Below are 22,888 nucleotides of genomic sequence, written 5' to 3' on the forward strand. Positions count from 1 at the left end.
CTTCAAAGTATACACCCACTTACTTTTTACTAATTTTGTTTTTTCAGGCCTATTTACTATTTCCCAAACTTTGTGTTTATGTAATGAATCTAATTCATTTTCCATTGCGGATTTCCAGTCATACCAATTCGCACTTTGTTTTGCTTCTGAAAAATCATTCGGAACATTACTGATTATACTTGATGCTAGTTGTTTTGATTTTAGCCTCTCCGATCGTCTTAATGGTATTTCATTTCCATATTTATTACTTTTTTCATAGCTATCAGATGTTTGGACTTTATTCCCCCTGTCATCACCCCGCTACAACGGCTCATGTCGCCGATTTCGAAATTCGATGAGTCATCATATTCGCTTGCTTGAGTATTTACCGTAACAACCAATTCGAGGTGTGGTTTTTGATCTAATTCGTTTCCTTTTCTTTCTAATTCTTCAATATCCCAATTTTCTAAGGTTTTATTTTTCCCATATAATTAATACCCTTTAAAGATTCGTTAAATTTAACTGATCGTTCTTCAATTATTTTGTTACTTGCTATATCATAAATACGATATCCTTTTCTTTCTCTAGCATATCCTAACATTATCCCTCTTTTCCCTGGTATGTCAAATTTGTTTCGCATTACTTTCGGAATGTAAAAGTATGCCACACATCCAAACCTTTTTAGACAGTTTAATATGGGTTTTTTACCAGTCCAAATTTCTAAAGGAATTTTTTCTTTTCCTTTCCGGGGTGTTAAATTTGATACTTGAGTACTAAAATTAATTGCTTCTGGCCAGAATTTTACCGTAAGCCCACTCTCATGTATTAATGTTCTAGCTCTTTCTAAAAGAACTCTGTTTGCCCGTTCAGCTTTTCCATTACTCTCACTGTTATATGGAATTGTTTTTTCATGAAAAATACCCGAATTAGCAAGATAATTATCTAATTGTTGATTTACAAATTCTAAACCATTGTCTGTTCTCAAACGTTTAATTCTTTTACCAGTTAAATTTTCATACTTAGCTTTAAATTTACAAAATGCGTCAAACACTTCACTTTTACTTTTAAGAAAATAAGTAAAATACATTCCAGAAAAATCATCCACTAAGATCATAAAATATTTAGACCCACCAATTGATTCAGTTTGAACAGGGCCACATAGATCCGAATGAATTAATTCTAAAATTTCTGAACTCTGATTAATGTCAATATTTGGGTGACTTTTTCTAGTTATTTTACTTATGTCACAGGTTTCACACTTAAAATCATTTACATCATTAATATCAATGTATTCTTTCATTTTAAGCATGTATTTTGGATTTAAATGGCACAATCTACTATACCAAAGTTCATAATTATTACCAGTACAATCATTAGCAATGCAAGATTCAGAATTATAATATGGTTCTAAATTAACTTCAAGCCTACCGTTATTCTTAAATGCTTTAAAAAGTAATTCACTACACTTACTAAAAACTAATACAGAATTATTCCTTGATTCAATTTTACATCCTTTATCCATTAAGGCAGTGAGTGACAATAAGTTATTTCTTAAATCAGGAATATAACTAACATTACTAATAGTTAAATTAATAAAACTAGAATTCTTGGTATTTATAGCTTTTGCTTTAACAGTACCAATACCTTCTGAATATATTTTTGAGTGTTTACCTGCCTGGTAAATTTCCCTCACCTCTGGTGTAATATTCTGAAACCAAAATAAGTCTTTTGCCATGTGTCCGGTTGCACCATTATCCAGCAACCAAATTTTATCACATTCATCATTTTTTCCACGCGTAAGTTGAAGAGCAAAATCATTTTCTCTTTCACCAGAACGAGATGAAACGTTCACACTTGTAGGTTGTAACTTCATTCCTTCCTTGTTATCTTTGGATAACTCACTTTTTGGATTCTTGTTTCTGTAAAAGCAGTCCTTCGCGATGTGACCAGGTCGTCGGCAAATGTAACAAATTCTTGGCTTATAGTTTTTATTCCTTCTTGATATGAACGCCTCTGCGTTGTTTCCATCAGGTCGTTTCCCATTCGTTGAATTGTGAACGGACTCTTCCTCACGGAGTATCTCGAGTACTTCATCAATCGTTTTTTCACTCTGAGTTTTTACAATTTCCCTAATTCGAGAGAATTTCCCACGAAGTCCACGGACTGTGTAAAACACCAGTTCTCGAGGAGATTACATCTAGGCTTAGCGATTGACACTTAGTTGCTATTCCTTTCGCTCTTGCGATATAATCATTAGCCGACTCATGCAACTTCATTTCTAAATTTTTTAACTCATTACCAGCATCTATTTTTCGATCTTCGGCTTGTCCGGTAAATGTTGACTTTATTTTTTCCCAAAGAATTTTTGCATTCTCTTCTGTGGAGAACTGAAGTGCCTGTTGATCCGATAATGAAAGTTTTATATATGCTATGGCGTCAGCGTTTTTCTCATTCCACAATCTTTCATCTTTCTCGTCTAAATTTTCTGGTTTTACTGTTGAAATTACCGAGTCAAGTCTTTTCAGTGATAAGGCAGCTTTAATTTTTAATGCCCAAATAAAATAGTTCTCTCCAGTTAATTCGGGAACGTTCCACTTCTCCATTTTTGGCTTCCACTAAGACAGTTTCGGTTTCGACTTGGTCTCTTATATCCAATTCTTCTTGACAAAACCACGGAGCTGCTACCATTTGTTGTTCAGAGGCCAATATTTACAGTAAAGAAGGCATCGATTTAGGACAACACACTTTATTTACACGTATAATGAATAAAAGGATCACACAGGAAATCGTATTGACCATCACACAGGAAATCGTATTGACCATCACACAGCAAGTAACATCTCACCATCTCCATACGCTCGAAGCTCGAATGACGGATGTGTCGGTAGAAGAGACAGCTGCGCCATCATACGCATGCGCATAAGAAAAAACGTTCGCTCGCCTCTACCCAACACTTTTTTTTTCAAATCTGGAAAGGAAACAACATGACATTGTGATATTTTTTAACATATTTATCAAATTACATAAAAAAAGAAAATCAATACTTACACGGAAAAGTAACCCCAGGAATCTTTTTCGAAAATCTATTTGTGCATCCATATGCAACACAAGCTGACATGCTTCAGAAAGAAAAGAGAAAAATGTTGTAATTACAGACTTCCTTGTACAAGTCACAACCCACAGTAATAGCCTTATTAGCACTCTCAGACACTCCCCGCGTCCCAGAGAAAAACATCGTTACCCATGTGATATCCTTCCCACATAAGAATCACAACCTTAATTGACTCATTCACGCTATACTGACTCTGCGGTTTTACCACCCGCGGCTACATCTTATAACGACACTGAACTTGACACACCCCCACCTTTTTTTTCGCCGCCGCTAGTACGGACCTCCCTCTCTTCTCCCTCTCCATCACTCCTTTCACCCTTCTCTTTCTCCCCCCCGATCTTTATCAGAACCCGAGTAAAAAGATGTTTCTACATCTTGACACTCGAGAATAAAAAAAAATCATTCCGAGGTGGGACAGCGTTCGAGATAGACGTCTTATCGCTTCGCTCTCCGTTTCCTTGCGTTGCTACCCCCCTCGCTACTGTACCGAGTTCATCGACCTCGCCTCACGGGCTCTGGGTTGTTTCTTCTTTGGCTTTCGCCTCGCAAAAGCGTCGCCTTAACTGCACTGCTGCACCCTTCGCTGGATAAAACAGGTCGTATTTTATTCTTTCTTCTGATTTTCTTTATTCACCGTGCTGATAAGGGTACCTTCGGGTACGGCCTTTAGTAAGGCCTTTTTCCAACTTATTTGCCTCACATGATTAATCAATATGACACAACAAACATAACTGTAACTAATAATAACATAAACATGGAAAATTCACCTCCAAACTCAGAAAATCCTCAATGAGACATCTCAATGATGAACCCAACGTTCTCCAAACATTAAGTCACAAAATTACTTTATCCAATGACGTCGAAACTACCAGATCCTTGGTGGAAGATATCCAAGATATCCGTAACGACCCAAATGTGATTATGTCCGCTAGTGATAAAAAAGAACTAAACTTTCTCCTTGTAAAAGCCATCAATCAACTGCGTATGCAGGAAAACGAGATGGCCAATGCAAAAATAAACGAATTACAAACCTCTAACGAAAAGCTCACTAAACAATTTGAATAGATCAAAAACTTCTGCGACATACTTCAATCCACTAGTGGTTTCAAAGAACAAAGAAAAAGAAAATTGCGCCATAGACAAACGGATTCTGACTCCGAGGAGGAGCCTTCCCTCAAAACCAGCAATCGATATAAACAATTAGAGAACCAAATAGACGACATGTATTTGGACAACGAAGATGAATCAGCCACTCAGCTCACTATCACCCCAAAAGACCAAACAAACAAAAGTGACACCATTCCAGCAAATCGAAAACCAAACTCCAACCCCAAAACAAGCAGAATTGATAAAGTGCCAATTATTGTCGTAGATGACGCACCAAAAGCGGGTGAATTCTTAAAAAACTTAAACAAGCAAACCGGAAAAGAGATAACTGGCACCTTAAAAGGACGCCGCCTTGAAATACAGCCTGCAGACTCTGACTCACATCGATTCATTCGCAAAATAGTCGAAGAAAAAAGTTTAAAGCCCACACCTACTTATTGCCCGAAGATAAAGTTTTAAAAGTCATAATAAGAGGCTTACCTATCACCACAGATCCCCAAACCATCACTCAAGAACTTCTTGACAAAGGATTCAAGGTTAACTTTATTACACTATTAAGAAGCAGAAAAGAAAATAAACCAATGCCGCTTTTCTTAGTACATATACCAAAATCAGAAGAAAATGAGGAAATATTCAAAATCAAACGCATAGGTTATATGAACGTAACAATAGAATCATTACACAAGAAACCTGGCCCTCCACAATGCTATAGATGCCAGGGATTTTTTCACAGTTCCCTGCTCTGCACCAGAGACTGGGTATGCGTCCGTTGCGGAGGCAATCACAAACCTATAGAATGCACCCGTAGCCGCGACCAGCCAGACATATGTTATCACTGCAAAGGTCCTCACACAGCCAACTTCTCAAATTGCCCGGCCAGACCAAGAAACAAACAAGTTCAGTTCCAACCCAGTCCTCCACCAGCAACCAATCCCTGGACTAACAGAAGACAAGATTTTCCTCCGCTGACATCAATCAGTAACGAAAATATCGCTCAAACCTCCATTCAAAACGAAATTCTAAGAGAAGAAACTACCAGCACCGAAGAATCCTCCCTGTCAGACCTCTTTGACTTCTCTTCGCTAAAAACAATCTGGACAATAGTGATACAAGGACTCAAAAACATTAAAACCAAGAAATCACCTCTTGATAAAATAATCGCAGTAGTCGAAATCATTGAAAAAATAGGAAATCATCTTTAATGCTAATAAATTCAAGAACAGATGCAACATAAAAATCCTCTCTTGGAACGCTAACGGTCTTTACCATAAAAAAGATGAATTATCCAACCTCATTATTGAAATTGAGCCTGACGTAATACTCATACAAGAGACTCACCTTAAACCAGTACTCAAAGTACTTTATGCTAATTATAACACCTACCGTACGGATCGTGAGACAGGAAGAGGCGGTGGCATCATCACATTTGTTAAAAGGAGCATAAAACACCATCAAATTCCTAATTCCAGTACCACTTTCGAAAGTAACACAATAGAAATTGTAATAGAACATAAAAAAATCAAAATTTCGAATATATACATCCCACCAAATAATAATCCCAGCGCACAAGAATTGATTCACCTCCTTAATTCTAATACTTCTACCATTGTCGGAGAGGACTTCAACGCCAAACACCCCTACTGGAACCGAGGCCCTGCTAACAAAAAAGGAAATGACATATTTAAACTTATTCAATCAAATAATTATAACATTCATGCTCCAGACGAGCACAACCATTACGGGTACAATAGCGCCACCACAATTGACTTCTTCATCTCAAATAACATTGTAAGGATCTTAAGTTTTACTAACGTTTATTAACTAACGTTTTAAGTTTATTTTATTTTAAATCTTTACTATCACTTCTTATTTTCTACTTCCGGCCAGAATTAAAAGCTTTAACTTATTTATGCAAATTTGTCTGGCGAACGTTAAGTACTTAAGTTGTGGCTTTTTGCCAAGCGAAAAAGAGAGGAAGGAGTTAGTAGAAGCAGGCCGCTTGCCTTAGCAGTTTTACTCGGTTGCTGGTTGCCTTCCAGGCCAGAGGTTTAATCCTCTTAATAATTTTAAACGTATTGTAGTGTTAGCAGTTCTCTGTACTACATACGGCTTCCTGTTAATATACGGCCTATCTTCCACGTAGGCCCTTGTTTATTATTCCAAAGTTAAGTTAGAGTTTAGTTAATATTTTTTATATTCTTACGTTCAGACCACAAGTGGTTGGTCTCTGTATTCCGAAGTCCGGAAATTATTGTAAAGAGTGAAAAATAAAGGGTTTCGTATACTCTTCTTGTGTATCTTATCTACTTCTCACATTTATTGAACATAGCTTTAGTAAGCTCCCTGTTCCGAGTCAGGTCTTTGCATGTTCCCAAAGCAAGTAAGGCGGAACACTGAACCTGATAACATTACTAACAGATGCAATATCAGCCCTGTCTGTAATTTCAGCCCTATCTTCCGACCACAACCCCATTGTATTTGAAATCCCCATTAATAAATACCTCCCCTCACTTGACAGAAGTATAGGAGTTACAAATTGGATCAAATACTCTGAAGTTCTGAATAACTCCATACAAGGTAACCCATGCATAAACAACATAGAAGATTTAGAACACGAAGTCTCAAAATTTACCAACAGCACCAATTCTGCTTTAAAGGAAGCCACCAATTCTTTTTATGTGAACAAGTCTTTCCTTCCCCTGCCTGCCGATATAAGAAATAGGATTAAAGAGAAAAAGCGGATCCGTAAAAGATGGCAAACCACCAGGGATCCACAACTCAAACACGAACTAAACTCTACGCAAAAAGAAATGAACAGAAGAATCAAGAACTTTAAAAACTAAAAATGGACCAATTTCCTAAATAACCTAGCTATAGAGGACAATTCCCTATTTGACATTTCCCGCAAATTCAAGAAACCTTAACCTATTCCACCTATCCATGGACCTAGTGGAACTTCATATACAGAAGAAGATAAAGCTAAATCTTTTGCGAACTATATGGAAGATACATTCACTCTTAATCCCACTCCGTACGACAATAACCATATTGAACGGGTCAACCAGGTGGTCAATAACTTCCTTAATACCCCTGCTCCGTACAACTTCACTTTCCTGACTACCCCAACAATCGTTGCCAACACCATCAGCGCCTTACAAACGAAGAAAGCCCCAGGGCATGATGGCATCTCGACCAAAGCACTGAAGCATCTTCCGATCAACGCTCTTACCTGCCTAACTAAGATAATCAACAACATTATCAAATTCGCTCATTTTCCTAACTCATGGAAGCAAGCCATAATAATTGTTTTTGCGAAACCGCAACAAAATCCAACTCTCCCACAGAACTATCGCCCTATCAGTTTACTTAGCCACCTGTCTAAAGTTACTGAGAAAATACTACTTTTCCATATCCAAAAAATTCACCCTTCCATGAATTTTCTCCCAGAAGAACAATTCGGTTTTCGTAATCATCATAGCACTCGCCACCAACTTCTCAGAGTTATCAACATTATCACTGAAGGCTACAACTGCAAGCTTCCGACCGGTGCTATATTTTTCGATATTGCGAAAGCTTTTGACAGGGTATGGAATCTAGGCCTTATTTACAAACTAATCACTCTTAATTTTCCAGATCATTTTATTCGCTTAATAGCCTCTTTTCTCAGCAACAAAACATTCAGAATCAAAATCGATACTGCTTACTCTACCACCAGAGTAATAAATGCTGGTGTCCCACAGGGGTCGGCACTTTCGTTGTACCTTTTTAATATTTATACACAAGACATCCCTAAAGACCCTTCTGTTCATCTTGCACTCTTTGCCGATGACACCCCCATACTTACTAAAGCCTGCACAGTTATCGCCGTAAGAAACCATCTCCAAAGCTATCTCATAAAACTGGAAAAATGGCTTACCCTTTGGAGGATTAAAATTAACACTGATAAAACTAAGGCAATAATTTTCCGTAAAGGAAACATGAAATACTATCATCCACCCCCTGAAATATTTGATGAAGAAATAGACTGGATTAATGAAACCAAATACCTTGGAGTCACCCTTGACCAAAAACTTACCTTCAGAACCCATTTCCGATCCGTAGTACAAAAATTTAAAATCACCACAGCTACTATTCGACCTCTTCTTGGTAGATAAAGCAACTTATCTACTACAAACAAATTAATTCTACATCGCTCCATACTGCGCCCAGCTCTTCTTTATGCAGCACCGATCTGGGGACATGCAGCTAAAACCAATATTAAAGAATTACAAATTCTACAAAATAAAATTCTAGGAGAAATTATCTATGCTCCTTGGTATATTCCCAACATCTATATTCACAGAGACCTTCGAATCGAACTTAGAGTATATTAAACGATTAGCGGTCAACTTCTTTTATTCAGTACAAACCCACAGTAATAGCCTTATTAACACTCTCAGACACTCCCCGCGTCCCTGAGAAAAACATCGTTACCCTTGTGACGTCCTTCCCACATAAGAATTACAACCTTAATTGACTCATTCAGGCCAAACTGACTCTGCGATTTTACCACCCGCGGCTACATCTTATAACGACACTGAACTTGACACCCCCCTTTTTTTCGCCGCCGCTAGTGCGGACCTCACTCTCTTTCATCCGCCTCCCACACTCCTTTCACCCTTCTCTTTTTCCTCCCACCCGATCTTTATCAGAAGTCGAGTAAAAAGATATTTCTACATCTTGACACTCGAGAATAAAATACGATCTGTGTGAGAATAAAATACGATCTGTGTGTACAAGTCACAGCGATAACAGTAACATGGCCGCCAAGTTTCACCGTGTGAGTTGAACTTTCCCTCTTTCTAATCGCCTTGGTCTCAAGGAGGTTAGAATAGAAGAAGGGAGTGTTCGCAGTTTCCTCCACTATTGGGGAATGAAACTCCACGGAACAAGCGGCGTCCATGTTTGTTATTTCAAAACATTGCAATACGGTAGAGAAACGTACGTGTTTGTAAGCTGTTCTGTGCATGAATTTTCCAGTAAAAATATGTTAAATTTATAATGAAATGCTTCGCTATTGTTAGTTTTTTGTTTTAAAGTTATAAAGATGATATCTGTAATTTACTAAGTACAGAAAATCATTAAGAAATATTTCGAAATCTGATGCATGTGCATAACATTAAAGCCTTTAAAAATTATGTTTCTGCATAAGTTCAAGAATTTGTTTAGGTTTTATTAGCAACTTCTCGGTATAATTTATTAAAGAATCATTTTTACCTGAAATTAATAGCAGATAATTATCTAAAAAAGTGGTAACATGTTGCTTTTTTTTAAATGAAAGTTTTAAATAGATTCTTTTCACAACCAACAACCTTATATCATCAAGAAAATAAATATTAATAAAATAAAACAGATTTATGTGAATTCAAAGATTTCAGTTTATGCGCGTTTCATATTTATGAATCTTAATGAAATTACCTTGAATTAAGCTGAATTACAGACATATACCTATATAAAATTTTTGGATATATCTTTTCACATGTTCAATTGTGTAAATATTTTACTTAAGTTTATCGCTATACTGCCTAGAAATTTGTAAGCTTATGCAAAAACATTTTAACAACAGAACAGTTTATCTTGATCAAATGTACAAATTATATTCGTAACAGTTCACAAAACTTAAGAATGAATAATAATTAATACATAAAGAAAAGCGTTGCTTTATTTAACACCTTTACAATTCATAAAAATAGTAACAATTGATTTCTTACTTTTCATGAAAATTATAAAACTAATTATCTAAGAGTTCAAATTATACAGTTTAAATCCTAGCATATATCATTGTGTGTTAAGGAATGAAGATACCACCTGTAAGCAAAAACATTAAAATATATTTAACATGTTTCGATTATTATTAAGTCTTTTTTGTCACATCTGGAAAGAAAACAACATGACATTGTGATATTTTTTAACATATTTATGAAATTACATAAAAAAAAAAGAAAATCAATACTTACGAGTGAACAATCACAGGAATATTTTTCGAAAATTTATTTGTGCATCCATATGCAATATAAGCTGACATGCTTCAAAAAGAAAAGGAAAAAAAAAAAAAAAAAATGTTACAATTACAGACTTCCTTGCACAAGTCACAACGATAACAGTAACATGGTCGCCAAGCTTCACCGTTTGAGTTGAACCTTCCCTCTCTCTATTCTAACCTCCTTGCTTGGTCTGTCTTGTCAGAGTTTCGAATTTAAAAATGGCAATGGTATTTCCATGGCAAGTTGAGTTTACAATTCTGGTAATTCGTGGTATGGTTTTTCGAAGTAGGAAATATGTTGAGCGTAATACTTGGCTTTATTTTAATAAATCCAGAATTGCAGGTGATGTGATTTAACCTGATGGTTCTGGAATAACGGATTTAGCTTTCTGCATAAATTTTAAGTTCTAACAGATATACAAAATATGTCAGTAAATAATATAGAGGTTATAACTTTATCATCATCTGACGAAGACACCCAGTCCAAGGTAAGATTGTTATTAAAATAATCATCACATTTAATGTGGCTTTATGTGCACTAAAATAAGATTTAAAATAATCTTGAAATTGAAATACCGTGAATCGTTGCAGATTTAGTTGAGAATATATACCGTTTTCATATGTGAATATGATAAACTTATATTGAAGTCTATCAAATCTGAATTGTTACATTGTTCGTTGTCAAAGCTGTGAACTGTGATATGTAATAAAACACCATAGTAGCTTACATTACAGATGGTTTTGGGCTATTTGCTGTAAGTTAGTTGATCTGTGAAATAGTTTATAGATTAGGTAGTCTTTAGGTTGTTTACAAATTAGAGTTGATATATATAGCAATTTATATATTTCAGACTGGTAAAACTTCTGAATTTGATTATTTATTCCTTGAAAATAAATGTTGATTTTTGATATCATATAGTTAAAAAAATATATGTGAATATTATTAAATAATACAGATATTTTGGTAATATATTGTCATTTTAATCTTTTACTTCTTACATCAATCCTCTGCATATGTACATGACAATGTGAATGTTAAGAATCACTTTTTTTTTTGTTATACTGTTAATGTTTTCTAGGTGTACTGCTAAGCATGGTTTTTGCGAGTCACATACATGGATTTAAGAAGTGTTAGTTGTCAATTTTAGTGGTAACCAATGAATAGTTACCCAGTTTGTTAGCATTTATTGCTAAAAGATACAGCAAATCCCAAATCATAATTGAAGCCAAGTAGCATTTTTTTCATCGCATTCTTTTGTAATACTAATTGGCACAATTGTTTTAAATTTCATATTTGTCTACAGTTTGTCCATTTTCATGTTAGTGAGTAAACATTTATGGCTAATCTTTGGAATGTGGTAACTGGTAGTTTGGCGACATTTTGGTAAGGCGATAAAGGTTACTAGCTAGGACTTTAGCAGTGTACATGGATAAAGTCAAGAGTGTGCGCAATGCCATTTGCAGTTCTGGGATTTTTTTTAAAGTGAAAATATGTCGACGAGTAGATGGATACTATGTATGTGCAATTCTTAAAAACGTGGCAAGCAGTGGGCGATTCTGTACTTTCTCTCAATTTCGCACCTAATCTTCGTCATGATTAAGCACTTTTGTTCCATAAAAGTGCTAACATACGCGTAATTCGGCTAGCAGATTGTTGGAAAAAAATGTCGAGTTAAAAAAAAAAAAAAAATAAACATGCCTTTACTTTGTGAAAACATAATGGCGTGCAAAATAAAAACTAGTAGGTTGCTGTAGCAGGGTTAGTCGTCAAATTTTCGCCAAAAAATCGCCAAGTTACCATAATCCGAAGATTAACCACATTTATCCTTGCAATTTAAAAATCAACACTAAAACCCCGTAATAAGAACTGTGAAATTATTTTTTGTCGTATTAAATAATTTTTGTTTCATGTTAAGTGATGGCAATTTTCAGTTTACCATCAATGAAAGTCAACTGTTGCATTCTTCCATAGAGGGATATATAATAATATTTTATCCTCTATATGACTTTGTAAAAATTGGGATAAACTGATGTTATAGATCACTGCAAAAGCCATATAGAGATGTACAGTCAAAAGTCGTTAATCCGGACTCGTCGGGACTTCGGCGATTCCGGATTATAGATTTTTCCGGATTATAGATCATCAGTTTAAATCTGGTAAGATGGCATGCAGAAATTACAAAATTAAAAATATGAAACCGTAAGTTATGAAATAAAGAACAATTATGATCTAAAGAATATGAAAATTTTCAAAAAGAGAAAGCTTAATATTTATTTGTTTACTTTATTAAACATTTCTTTCAATGTAAGTTGTTTAAGTTGCTTTGTTTCATGTGATAATACCTTCTCTTTAATTCTATTAAACAGACATAATTTCTTGTTTAGTTACAAAGTTCCGCTCTTGAAGTCCTATAATTGCTGTGTTGTGAATACCGACTAATTTGTCAATCGAAATATTTTCATTTTCAATAACCTCTGGGTCACTTTTTTCACTATCGGAAGCGAATTATAATGACGAGGAACTTGATTTAAATCATATCAAAGACGGAGTACATTGAGATCAAATACTACATTTAGTAAGGAATTATAAGCTAAATAAAATAAAAACATCTGCCCTGAAGATAAGGATAGTGTTGACAGATCAACTTCCAATTCATTACGAGCGAAATTGATAAACAGATTTCGGATTTCAAAGCATACTTTCGCTTTGTAGATCTTTTACATATTAGGAAATATATATCGGAAATTCTATTTGACATAATCGAAAGTTCAAGCTTACTTTTATAAAATTGCTCTAACAGGCTGCAAAAAATAATAAGCCGGATCCAATTCGAAGATTAAGAAACAATGCAATCTGCAACATTAATTGAATTAGATAATTTTAGCTTAGCTTATACCGTTCGTTACACATTAAACATGCATGCGCACACACATATTCGCAGCCGTAAAGGTCTTACGCGCACTCGTAAATGCCTACGCAACGCATGCGCAGAAAGTTTGTAGCTTTGAGGTCCGGATTATAGATCTTTCCGGATTATGGGTGTCCGAATTAACGACTTTTGACTGTAGTATGAAATCTGCTAGAAGACAAAGTTTTTCAAGTCTACTGATTTATTGATCTGGGAACTTGCAGACGTAGGCAAAGCATTGAATGAACGTGGGATACTGTGAAGTGGAGAAATAAAAACCACATGGTACAGCTCACCAACCAGTGCTGTTTTCCCATGTATAGGTAGAAGCTAGGGCAGCACCTCTGTAGTTCTGTAGGTGATTGAGGTATTGCTGAACCTAGCTAACTGTTCAGTTTTGATCTAGATGGGATGCCAAGGATGGGGAAAGGAACTTCTAGGACTTCCACCTTTCTTTCCCTCTCACAAACATCTCAAGAGGGTTTTAGCTCTGCATTTATTTTGAGTGTTCCTTTTCTGTACAGACACATGTGAATAGCACATTAAGTGAGAAGGCAAGGTTTAAGTGGATTTACTGCTTACAAACATCCATGTCTTCTTTGGGGTTTGTACCTGGATCTTATTGTATGGCAGTCAGAGACACTAATCAATATCCCATATGGGTGGCAGTGCTGCCTTAACAGTATTATGGGCCACTGGGTAAACCATTATGCTGGGGCCATTATGACAACCATCCCTAGAAACAAAATGATGGATTAACATGGGACTCTTTATGTTCGTGAGACCCTTAGGCAAGTGTTTAGTGGGTCCATGGAATAAGACAGCCTTGTTATCAACATCTTAAGTTATACCTGGCTGCGTTCATGTGGCAGGCATTGTAAAAGCAATGATAATAATATATTTGATGTCATATTAACTACTACAGTCAAAAGTCATTAATTCGGACACCCATAATTCGGAATGATCTATAATCCGGACCTCAAACCTAAAAACTTTCTGCACGTGTGCCGCGTTGACGCATGCGCATAGGCGTTTACGCGTGCGCGTAAGACCTTTTACGACTGCACATAATAATTCCTTACCAAATGTAGTATTTCATCTCGATATGCTCCGTCTTTGATATGATTTAAAACAAGTTCCTCGTCATTATAATTCGCTTCCGATAGCGAAGAAAGTAACAGAGGTTATTGAAAACGAAAAAATTTCGATTGACAAATTAGTCGGTATTCTCGACACAGCAATTATAGGACTTGAACAGCGGAACTTTGTAACTGAACAAGAAATTATGTCTGTTTAATAGAATTAAAGAGAAAGTATTATCACATGAAACGAAGCAAAACTTAAACAACTTACATTGAAAGAAATGTTTAATAAAGTAAACAAATAAATATTAAGCTTTTTCTTTTTGCAAATTTTGATACCCTTTAGATCATAATTGTTCTTTATTTCATAAATTACGGTTTCATATTTTTAATTTTAGAATTTCTGCATGCCATCTTACGAGATTTAAACTGATGATCTATAATCCGGAAAAATCGATAATCCGGAATCGCTGAAGTTCCGACGAGTCCGGATTAACGACTTTTGACTGTATTACTAATTTAAAACAACTGGAAAAAAATTTCCACTTTTCTTGTAGCAGAAGTTTGTGCTTTTGGAAATAAAGAAAGGGGTAGAGTAGACTTTAAGGTACCCCTTGTATTATAGCGAAATTGTTGTTTGATTTATCGCCAAGTTGCTGTTTCATTTATGGTAGCCTGAGTAGTTGAATGTTATGGAAACCCTATTGTGACGTAATCGGGTACATGATTCTGGGAAATTTTGAACCATGGGATGTTTCATAAGCGTTGTTGTTGTGTGTGTTTGTTTGATTCTTTAGACGGTAGAATGGCCGAATGTAGTAAGATTAATTTGAAGTTTCGTACGATTTGGAGCGAAAGGGAAAAAGAGCTTTATTTGACTGGTGTGTAAATGAAGGTTTACTTAGTAGCCATCATTATAAGTAGCTATCATTATAAGTACCTATAAATTTTCCTCACACAAATTCCTCTCATTTCCCTCACACAAAATAATGCGTAATCGTAGCTATCATTATAAGTGTCCTGTATGTAGGAAGGATATGTGTCTAGTCGAACGTAAAAACCGTTTAGATGGATTTGAATGGGTTTGTAGGAAGAAAGGTTCAGATGGTCGCTATGTGAAGCGCTTAATCAGAAAGAGTACCTGGTTTGAAAAAAGTCATTTGAGTATGATTGATATTTTGATTTTTACAAGGCTCTGGGTGTATGAAGCAAACTCGAAAATCATGGTAAGTGAATATTTACTTTTGGTAGTGCTTAACTGTATAACATGTTTTTCCTTTTTTATGTTATTTTATTGTTTGGTTTAAAGGGTATTTTATTGAGATTATGCATTTTTTGTTTGCCTATATTGTAGAATGTGGTGCTCCTTTGACTTTTTAAGTGAAAATATATCGATGTGTACATGGACAAAAGTAAAGGGAGTGCGCAATGCACATTTGTGCAATTCGGGAATTTTTTTTTAAAGTGAAAATAGGTCGATGTGTACATGGATAAAGTCAAAGGAGTGCGCAATGCCATTTTTGTGCAATTCGGGGATTTTTTTTAAGTGAAAATAAATTGATGTGTGCATCGATACCGAGTTTGTGCAATTGTTTTGTCTAGTTATTTTGGCTTTGTGTAGCGGCGATTTTTGCTGGAGCAAAAATCGCTTCAACACTGAAACCACATCGCTTATAACTTCAAAACTCGCCAAAATGTAAAGTCACGTATATCTTAATAAATTTTGAATACAAATCTCTAATTTTTTGCAGGTATGCTTAGAAATACATCTACGGTTGATCTTTACATTATGGTAACTTGGCGTTTTTTTGGCGAAAATTTGGCGACCAACTCTCCTACAGCAACCCTCTATTTTTTTTTCCCGCCGCCATTTTGTCTTCACGAAGTAAAGACATGTTTCTTTTCTTTTTATCTACTGAACACTTCTTCCAACAATCTACTAGCCGAATTACACTTATGCTAGAAATTTTATCTAACAAAACTGCTTAATCATGACAAATATTCACTGCCAAATTGGGAAAAAGTGCACAATACCATACTCCTTACGCGTTTTTCAAAATAACACATACACATAAACCATGTACACGCCGACTTATTTTTACTTAAAAAAACATCCCAGAATTGCACAAAAATGGCATTGCTCACACTCTTCACTATATCCATGTACACTGCTTTTTTCTCATAAATTAGAAAAATTTCACGAAAATACATGACAATTTTCTCAATCTTTAAACCCGGTAAAAAGAACATATATGAAATTACCTGATCGCGAAAAAGTATTTACCCTTTCCAAATATGAACATTTCCACATATAAAATAAATAAAATATCCAAAAACCTCTAAATCATCTATTACATTATACACGTCACCAACGAATTCATACCGCAAGCATTACAAATACTTAGTATCAAAAATTTAAATTATTTCCATGCACGTTTACTTCAACTTAAACGTGTACCAAATTCCTACAAAGATAAAATTCACAAAATAACTATCATTTAATTAAAATATCACTAAACCATGTACACGTCGACTTATTTTTACTTAAAAAACATGCCAGAGTTGCACAAAAATGGCATTGCGCACACTCTTCACTATATCCATGTACACTGCTTTTTTCTCATAAATTAGAAAAATTTCACGAAAATACATGACAATTTTCTCAATCTTTAAACCCGGTAAAAAGAACATATATGAAATTACCTGATCGCGAAAAAGTATTTACCCTTTCCAAATATGAACATTTCCACATATAAAATAAATAAAATATTCAAAAACTTTTACCTCTAAATCATCTATTACATTATACACATCACCAACGAATTCATACCGCAACCATTACAAATACTTAGTGCCAGATATTTAAATTATTTCCATGCACGTTTACTTCAACTAAAACGTATACCAAATTCCTACTAACATAAAATTCACAAAATAACTATCATTTAATTAAAATATAATTAAATTCAAAAACACTACTTAAAATATAAATGAGCACATACATTAAATTAATACGTACATAAATACCCATTTCGAATTCACTTTAGTTACGGCCATGGGATCCAAAAATTCATGAACACTGTTTCACACAACACAGAATAAAGCCAAATACAAAATTTCCAGATTTTTTCCCGATTTCCCCCCTTTTCTGATTAAAGAACCGTAATTCGTCCATTAATATCACATGACATATCCCATGATCTCTCATTTCCCTCACACAAAATAATGCGTAATCGGAACTGAGTACTGCTCACATTATTACCGAAGTCCCAGGTAGTAACCTTTATCGCCTCCAAAATGTCGCCAAACTACCAGTTACCATTTTGTAAAGATCAACCACATCTACTTTAAGATGATGTTAAAAATTTTATAGGTTATAATACAAAATTTTTCTCACAAAATTTATAAGAACTATTTAAAATACAAATCATAAAAAATGTGCAAATTATATTTGGCTTAAGCCTAAATTTCGAATTCTGGAAGAAGGAATCAAGTAAGTTTTATGCTTGTGATTTTTACAGAACTTGGTAGTTTAGCATAATTTGAGTCTTAGAATTGAAATATGGAAAAAAAAATTGGCATGTCATTTCAGAAAAACTCGATTTTGTGTCAAAAAACCTATATATTAAAACAATGCTATATATAAATCTAATGCATATCATAAGTCGTTTTTTCGAGACATTAAAAACGCAAATTGAATTTCGTCAATCATCCCAGTAGAACAGGAGATATAGAACTGTCCTTTTTTTGGCAGAGTACATTTTTGTTTTATCTCATAAAATTTCTTTTTTATTAAAAAATACTTCTTTCTATTATTAAGCATGAATACGAGAAGCCCTATGAGCTACAAAGATAACAAAGCAAATATCTCTCTGTAGTTCGCAGTCAGCATTTGAGTGGCAACTTTTTATAGAGATGCAGAATATTAATGTATGAAGGCAATTTATTATTAACTGAAATATTCCCAAATAGTTCAATATATTGAGACAGTATTGTAATAACCTTACTTTTCAAAATAATTGCTTCAGTAGAATATGAAAGCCAGGTACTACATCATATGATGATAGTAGATTGAAAAACATGGTGATGAAAAATCATTTTCAAAGATACAATTATTAGAGATCGAATGAATTGTGTTACTGTATCCATGGCTTTGTAGATTACATTTTAATTCACTCATGATTTTAATTCACTATGAATCTGCTTATGTTTAAACCAAGGATGCAAATAAAGACGTAGGGATGGAGGCTGAGGAAAATTATTTTTTAGCTATAAAAATATGCATTATATGTCCCATAGTTAGCCAGAGATGCATATTGTCATAATTGTCTTATCATGATATCTTCTGGTACTGGCGTATCTGACTCCAGGTAGTCATTATGAGTCAGGTGGAAGCTTTATTGTCATTTTGGTTTTGGCAAGTCTGGCCTAACAGAAATGATTAAACAATGTCATAATGAGTATTTTACTTAAAACAAAGCTCAGGAGGAATGTATAGCCATCTCATCATTAAATGTATCAAGAAGAGACATTAGGCAGCTGTAACTATCCTGTTGAGAGATGTAATAATTTTCACCCTCTGTAATGGTGACCACATTGAGTGTATTAACTGTCATGATATTTTCCATCCCCATGGAGAATGAACTGTGAAAGAAGAATTAAGAAAAATTGTCTGTGTTATTTTTACAGACGTTTTATTCTCTGTGTTTCCAAACATGAAAAACACAATTTGAATTTTGTCAATCAGCCCAGTATAACGGGAGATATAGAACTGTCCCATTTTTTTTAGCAGTGTACATGGTCAACATTCACATTTTTACAGATAGCAGATACTGCTTGGTTAAATATTAAGCACATATGTGTATGGATTGACTGTTATCAGGTGAAAATCTTCTATGAACTCAACAATTGTACAATATGTTGATAGCAGGAGAGTGGATCAGCAGGAAATATGGTTGCCCTTTTTAAAGTGTTATTTTTCTTAGGTTTTTCTTTCTAAGAACAGTTAAAAAATAACTTGTTTAAGACCATATGAACATGTTTGACCTAGACTTTTGAAATGCTAATAAATAATGTTTAAATTTATTTATATACTTTTAAAGAAGTTAAGTGAAATGTAACAAAATACTAAAATTAACATGCTTTTCTTCAAAACTTAGTTCTACTCTGCATGATCACTTTTATCCAGTCGTGAGATTTTTCATCGTTGTCTGTATATTGCCACATTATTTTAAATATTTAATTTCCTTACTTTACTTAATTATCTAAATAATATCTCAACCCTCCAAGCAGCCAGGGATTTGACCCTGAGCTCCTAAATTTGCCCAGAAGACCACAAGTGAAAGTTATTTCCCTGATTTTAATTCCAAAATGTCGTTTGCAATTTGTACTTAAAGTCTTTTTCTTTAATATAAATGCTACTGTAACCGTTGAATACATTTGAAGATACCAGCATGCGTAGTTGAAAATATCAAAGATAATACTTTTAAACATATATACAGTCAAAAGTCTTTAATCCGGACTCGTTGGGACTTTGGCAATTCCGGATTATCGGTTTTCCCGGATTATAGATCATCAGTTTGAATCTGGTAAGATTTCATGCAGAAATTATAAAATTAAAAATATGAAACCGTAATTTCTGAAATAAAGAGCAATTATGTTCTAAAGGGTTATTAAAATTTACACACACACACAAAAAAAAAAAAAAAAAAAAAAAAAAAAAAAAAAGAAGCCTAATATTTATTTGTTTATTAAACATTTCTTTCAACACACACATGCGTAAAGCATACATTACGCATAGTCAAAATTAAAAAATTTGCAACCGGAAAGCTATTTGATGTGTATTCATGATATTTACAATGACCAGGAATTTGATTTAAATCGTATCAAAGACAGAGCACATCGAAATGAAATACTACATTTAGTAAGGAATTATAAGTCGAATAAAATAAAAACATCTGCCCTGAAGATAAGGATAGTGCTGACAAATCAACTTCCAGTTAATTGCGCGCCGCTACGCCCCCCCCCCAGAGCAGAGTGAAATTGATAAACAGATTTCTTAATGGTTAGAGAAAGAAACGATATGCCTTTATATAATTTTGCAGCAATTCCACTTTTTGTTTGATGGTCATCGAAACATGCTTTCGCTTTGTAGATCCTTTGGCAGCTCCAGAATCGGAAATTCTTTTTGACATAATCGAAAGTTCAAGCTTACTTTTATAAAATTGCTCTAACAGTCTGCAAAAAATAATTAGCCGGATCCAATTAGAAGATTAAGGAACAACGCAATCTGCAACATTAACCCCTTAACTGCCACGGGCGTATATATACGCCTTGCTCAGCCGATGCGTTAATTGCCTCGGGCATATATATACGCTCTTCCAAAATACTATCATTTGCTTTGTGCTGCTACCCGTAAAATTATTCGCAAAGCTTTAGAATGCAACACCACAATGACCTTGACAAAGTATGAGAAGGAGGATACTATTTCAGAGCAGTGTGAGAAGAAATTGCAGAGAGGGGTGTGTCTAAAGCAGTGAAAGTAATGACTGCGCGGTATTGGCTGGTGTTGTTTGAGTAAAACTTTTTTTTTTTATTCTGTGTCCTCTGTTTTCGTTTACTTTTTGTAGTAGGTTCCAGGAATAAAGAAAGATATAACGGATATTTCAAACCCATGTAATCTTTTTTGAATTATTTTTTGATGAACCGCTCGTGTTTCATTTTGTTACTGAAACTAACCGTTTTGTAAACAAGTATATGAACCAATACCTTGCAAACGAAAAATCGAGAACAAAATTGTGGCATTCAACCATTTCAGAAGAATGTTTTTTTAGGCATACTGATTTCACAAGGTATAACACTGAAACCTGATATTACACTTTACTGGTCTAAAATTAAATTGATCGAAACTCCATTTTAGGGATCTTTTTTTATTGTAAAAGAGCATCATTTTTATTATACTTTTACTCAAAACATTAAATATTGTGCATTAATTTTTTTTCCTTTATTTTGTGAAAGTAAACAGTTTTTAGAAAATAAAACTTGCACTTATTTTCCCCCTAATACGTCGCAAAACTATGCGCGCCTTTGTGGAAAACCGTGGCACCGGGAAATGAATCTCGTATGTTTTCCGCGGCAGTTAAGGGGTTAACTGAAATAGATAATTAGATAATTTTAGCTTAGCATATATTGTCCGTTATACATTAAATGCACATGCGTAAACATATTATGCACAAGCGTAAACGCAAGCGCAGAAAGTTTGTAGCTTTGAGGTTCAGATTATAGATCATTCAGGATTATGGACGTCTGGATTAAAGATTTTTGACTGTATCTAGTTGTGGTGAAAGTTTTCCTCCTAAAAACATTCTTAATAAAGTTAGGGGGAATACAAAAGTAGTACTATTAGTGCAGGTAGTAGTCATCACCTAAATCTATGATTTTCTGACAAAGTTTTGACAGTTTTTCAGAGTTTTTTTTCCCAGAAACTTGGTGGCAGTGAGTCTAAAAACAGGTCACCTCATTTCGGACATCTTGTGCAGAATGGAAGATAGCACCAGCAAGATGTACCTGCATGTGTGAATGTGTGAAAAATGGTAAAAGTCTGAAGGAGTGATATTAAAGCTATATGGTGGGTGTGCAAAAGATCCCATTTGAATCTTGCATTACCTTTTTGTGCCATAACTCTATTCAACTTTTTTCCTTGAAAGCAGCTGCATCACGGACTACCATCTCGCTGTACACCTTATTGTCAAAGGTTTGACCTTTTTCCAGATACGTTCTACTATTCTAACTGTCGGTGAATTAGTTGGAATAAAACTTGTTTTAGCTGGCCTGGTTGATCAACTTTGTATGAAGCTTCAAAACACTTTTCCTTGACAAGTTCTGTTGTGAAGCTCCAAATAAAAGAGATTAACATATGCATTTATGTTTTCTTGTTTACCTTTTTTGTTTGTCTACTTTTTAGTACTTAACGCAATTTGGGTTCACTTTTTGTTTTAGTGTTAATTATTATTATGTACCTTACTATTATAATGCATTTTGGAAACAAAGCTAAGTGGAATTCGGATCTTCTTACTGATTAGTTGGATACTTATCTTGACCTTTATATTGTTCTAATGTAGGTATTTTGACACAAAATCGAACTTTTTCTGAAATGACATGCCAATGTTTTTCATATTTCAATTCTATGACTCAAATTATGCCTAAATACTAAATTTATTAAATTTTGGTGAATTCGTGGGGAAATTCTAAAATTTAACACATTTTTTTTCAGTTTGCGCCAAGAATAATTCACTTGGTGAACTTCTTAATTTATAAGAACCTATTTTCCTTTCCTTTTTTTCATTGCAGATGAGCGGAAAAAGTCATCATTCATACTTTCAAATAATTTTAACAAAGTGCGTTAACCACATTTGGCGTTAGTATCGCTTATAACAAATGTGCCAAATTTCAAAACACGCCAATATGTAAATTCATGTATATCTTAGAAAATTTTGAATCAAAAACTCTTAATTTTTTGCAGGTGTGCCTAGAAATACATACTACTACTTTAAGATGATGTTAAAAATTTTATAGGTTATAATTCAAAATTTTTTCTGAAAAATTTGTAAAAATTATTTAAAAATAAATCATAAAAAATGGACGAAATGAATTTGGAGTGAACCTAAATTTCGAAATG

General features: G+C 34.3%; 1 protein-coding gene across 3 annotated transcripts in view; it reads left to right on the forward strand.

The window, feature by feature from the left end:
• The first annotated feature begins 10,450 nt into the window (after window positions 1–10,450).
• LOC118199281 (uncharacterized) overlaps window positions 10,451–22,888 on the forward strand; it is an 87,885-nt gene continuing 75,447 nt past the window's right edge. For all 3 annotated transcript variants that reach the window (XM_085825911.1, XM_085825910.1, XM_035371097.2), the window contains exon 1: window positions 10,451–10,708. In XM_085825911.1, coding sequence (XP_085682037.1) covers window positions 10,646–10,708 — 63 coding nt within the window. In that variant the 5' untranslated portion in view covers window positions 10,451–10,645. The remainder of the gene's footprint in view (window positions 10,709–22,888) is intronic.

The sequence above is a fragment of the Stegodyphus dumicola genome, chromosome 10, assembly GCF_044657685.1.
Source record: "Stegodyphus dumicola isolate Sdum_Otavi_A_Nest chromosome 10, ASM4465768v1".
Classification (NCBI taxonomy): Eukaryota; Metazoa; Arthropoda; class Arachnida; order Araneae; family Eresidae; genus Stegodyphus; species Stegodyphus dumicola.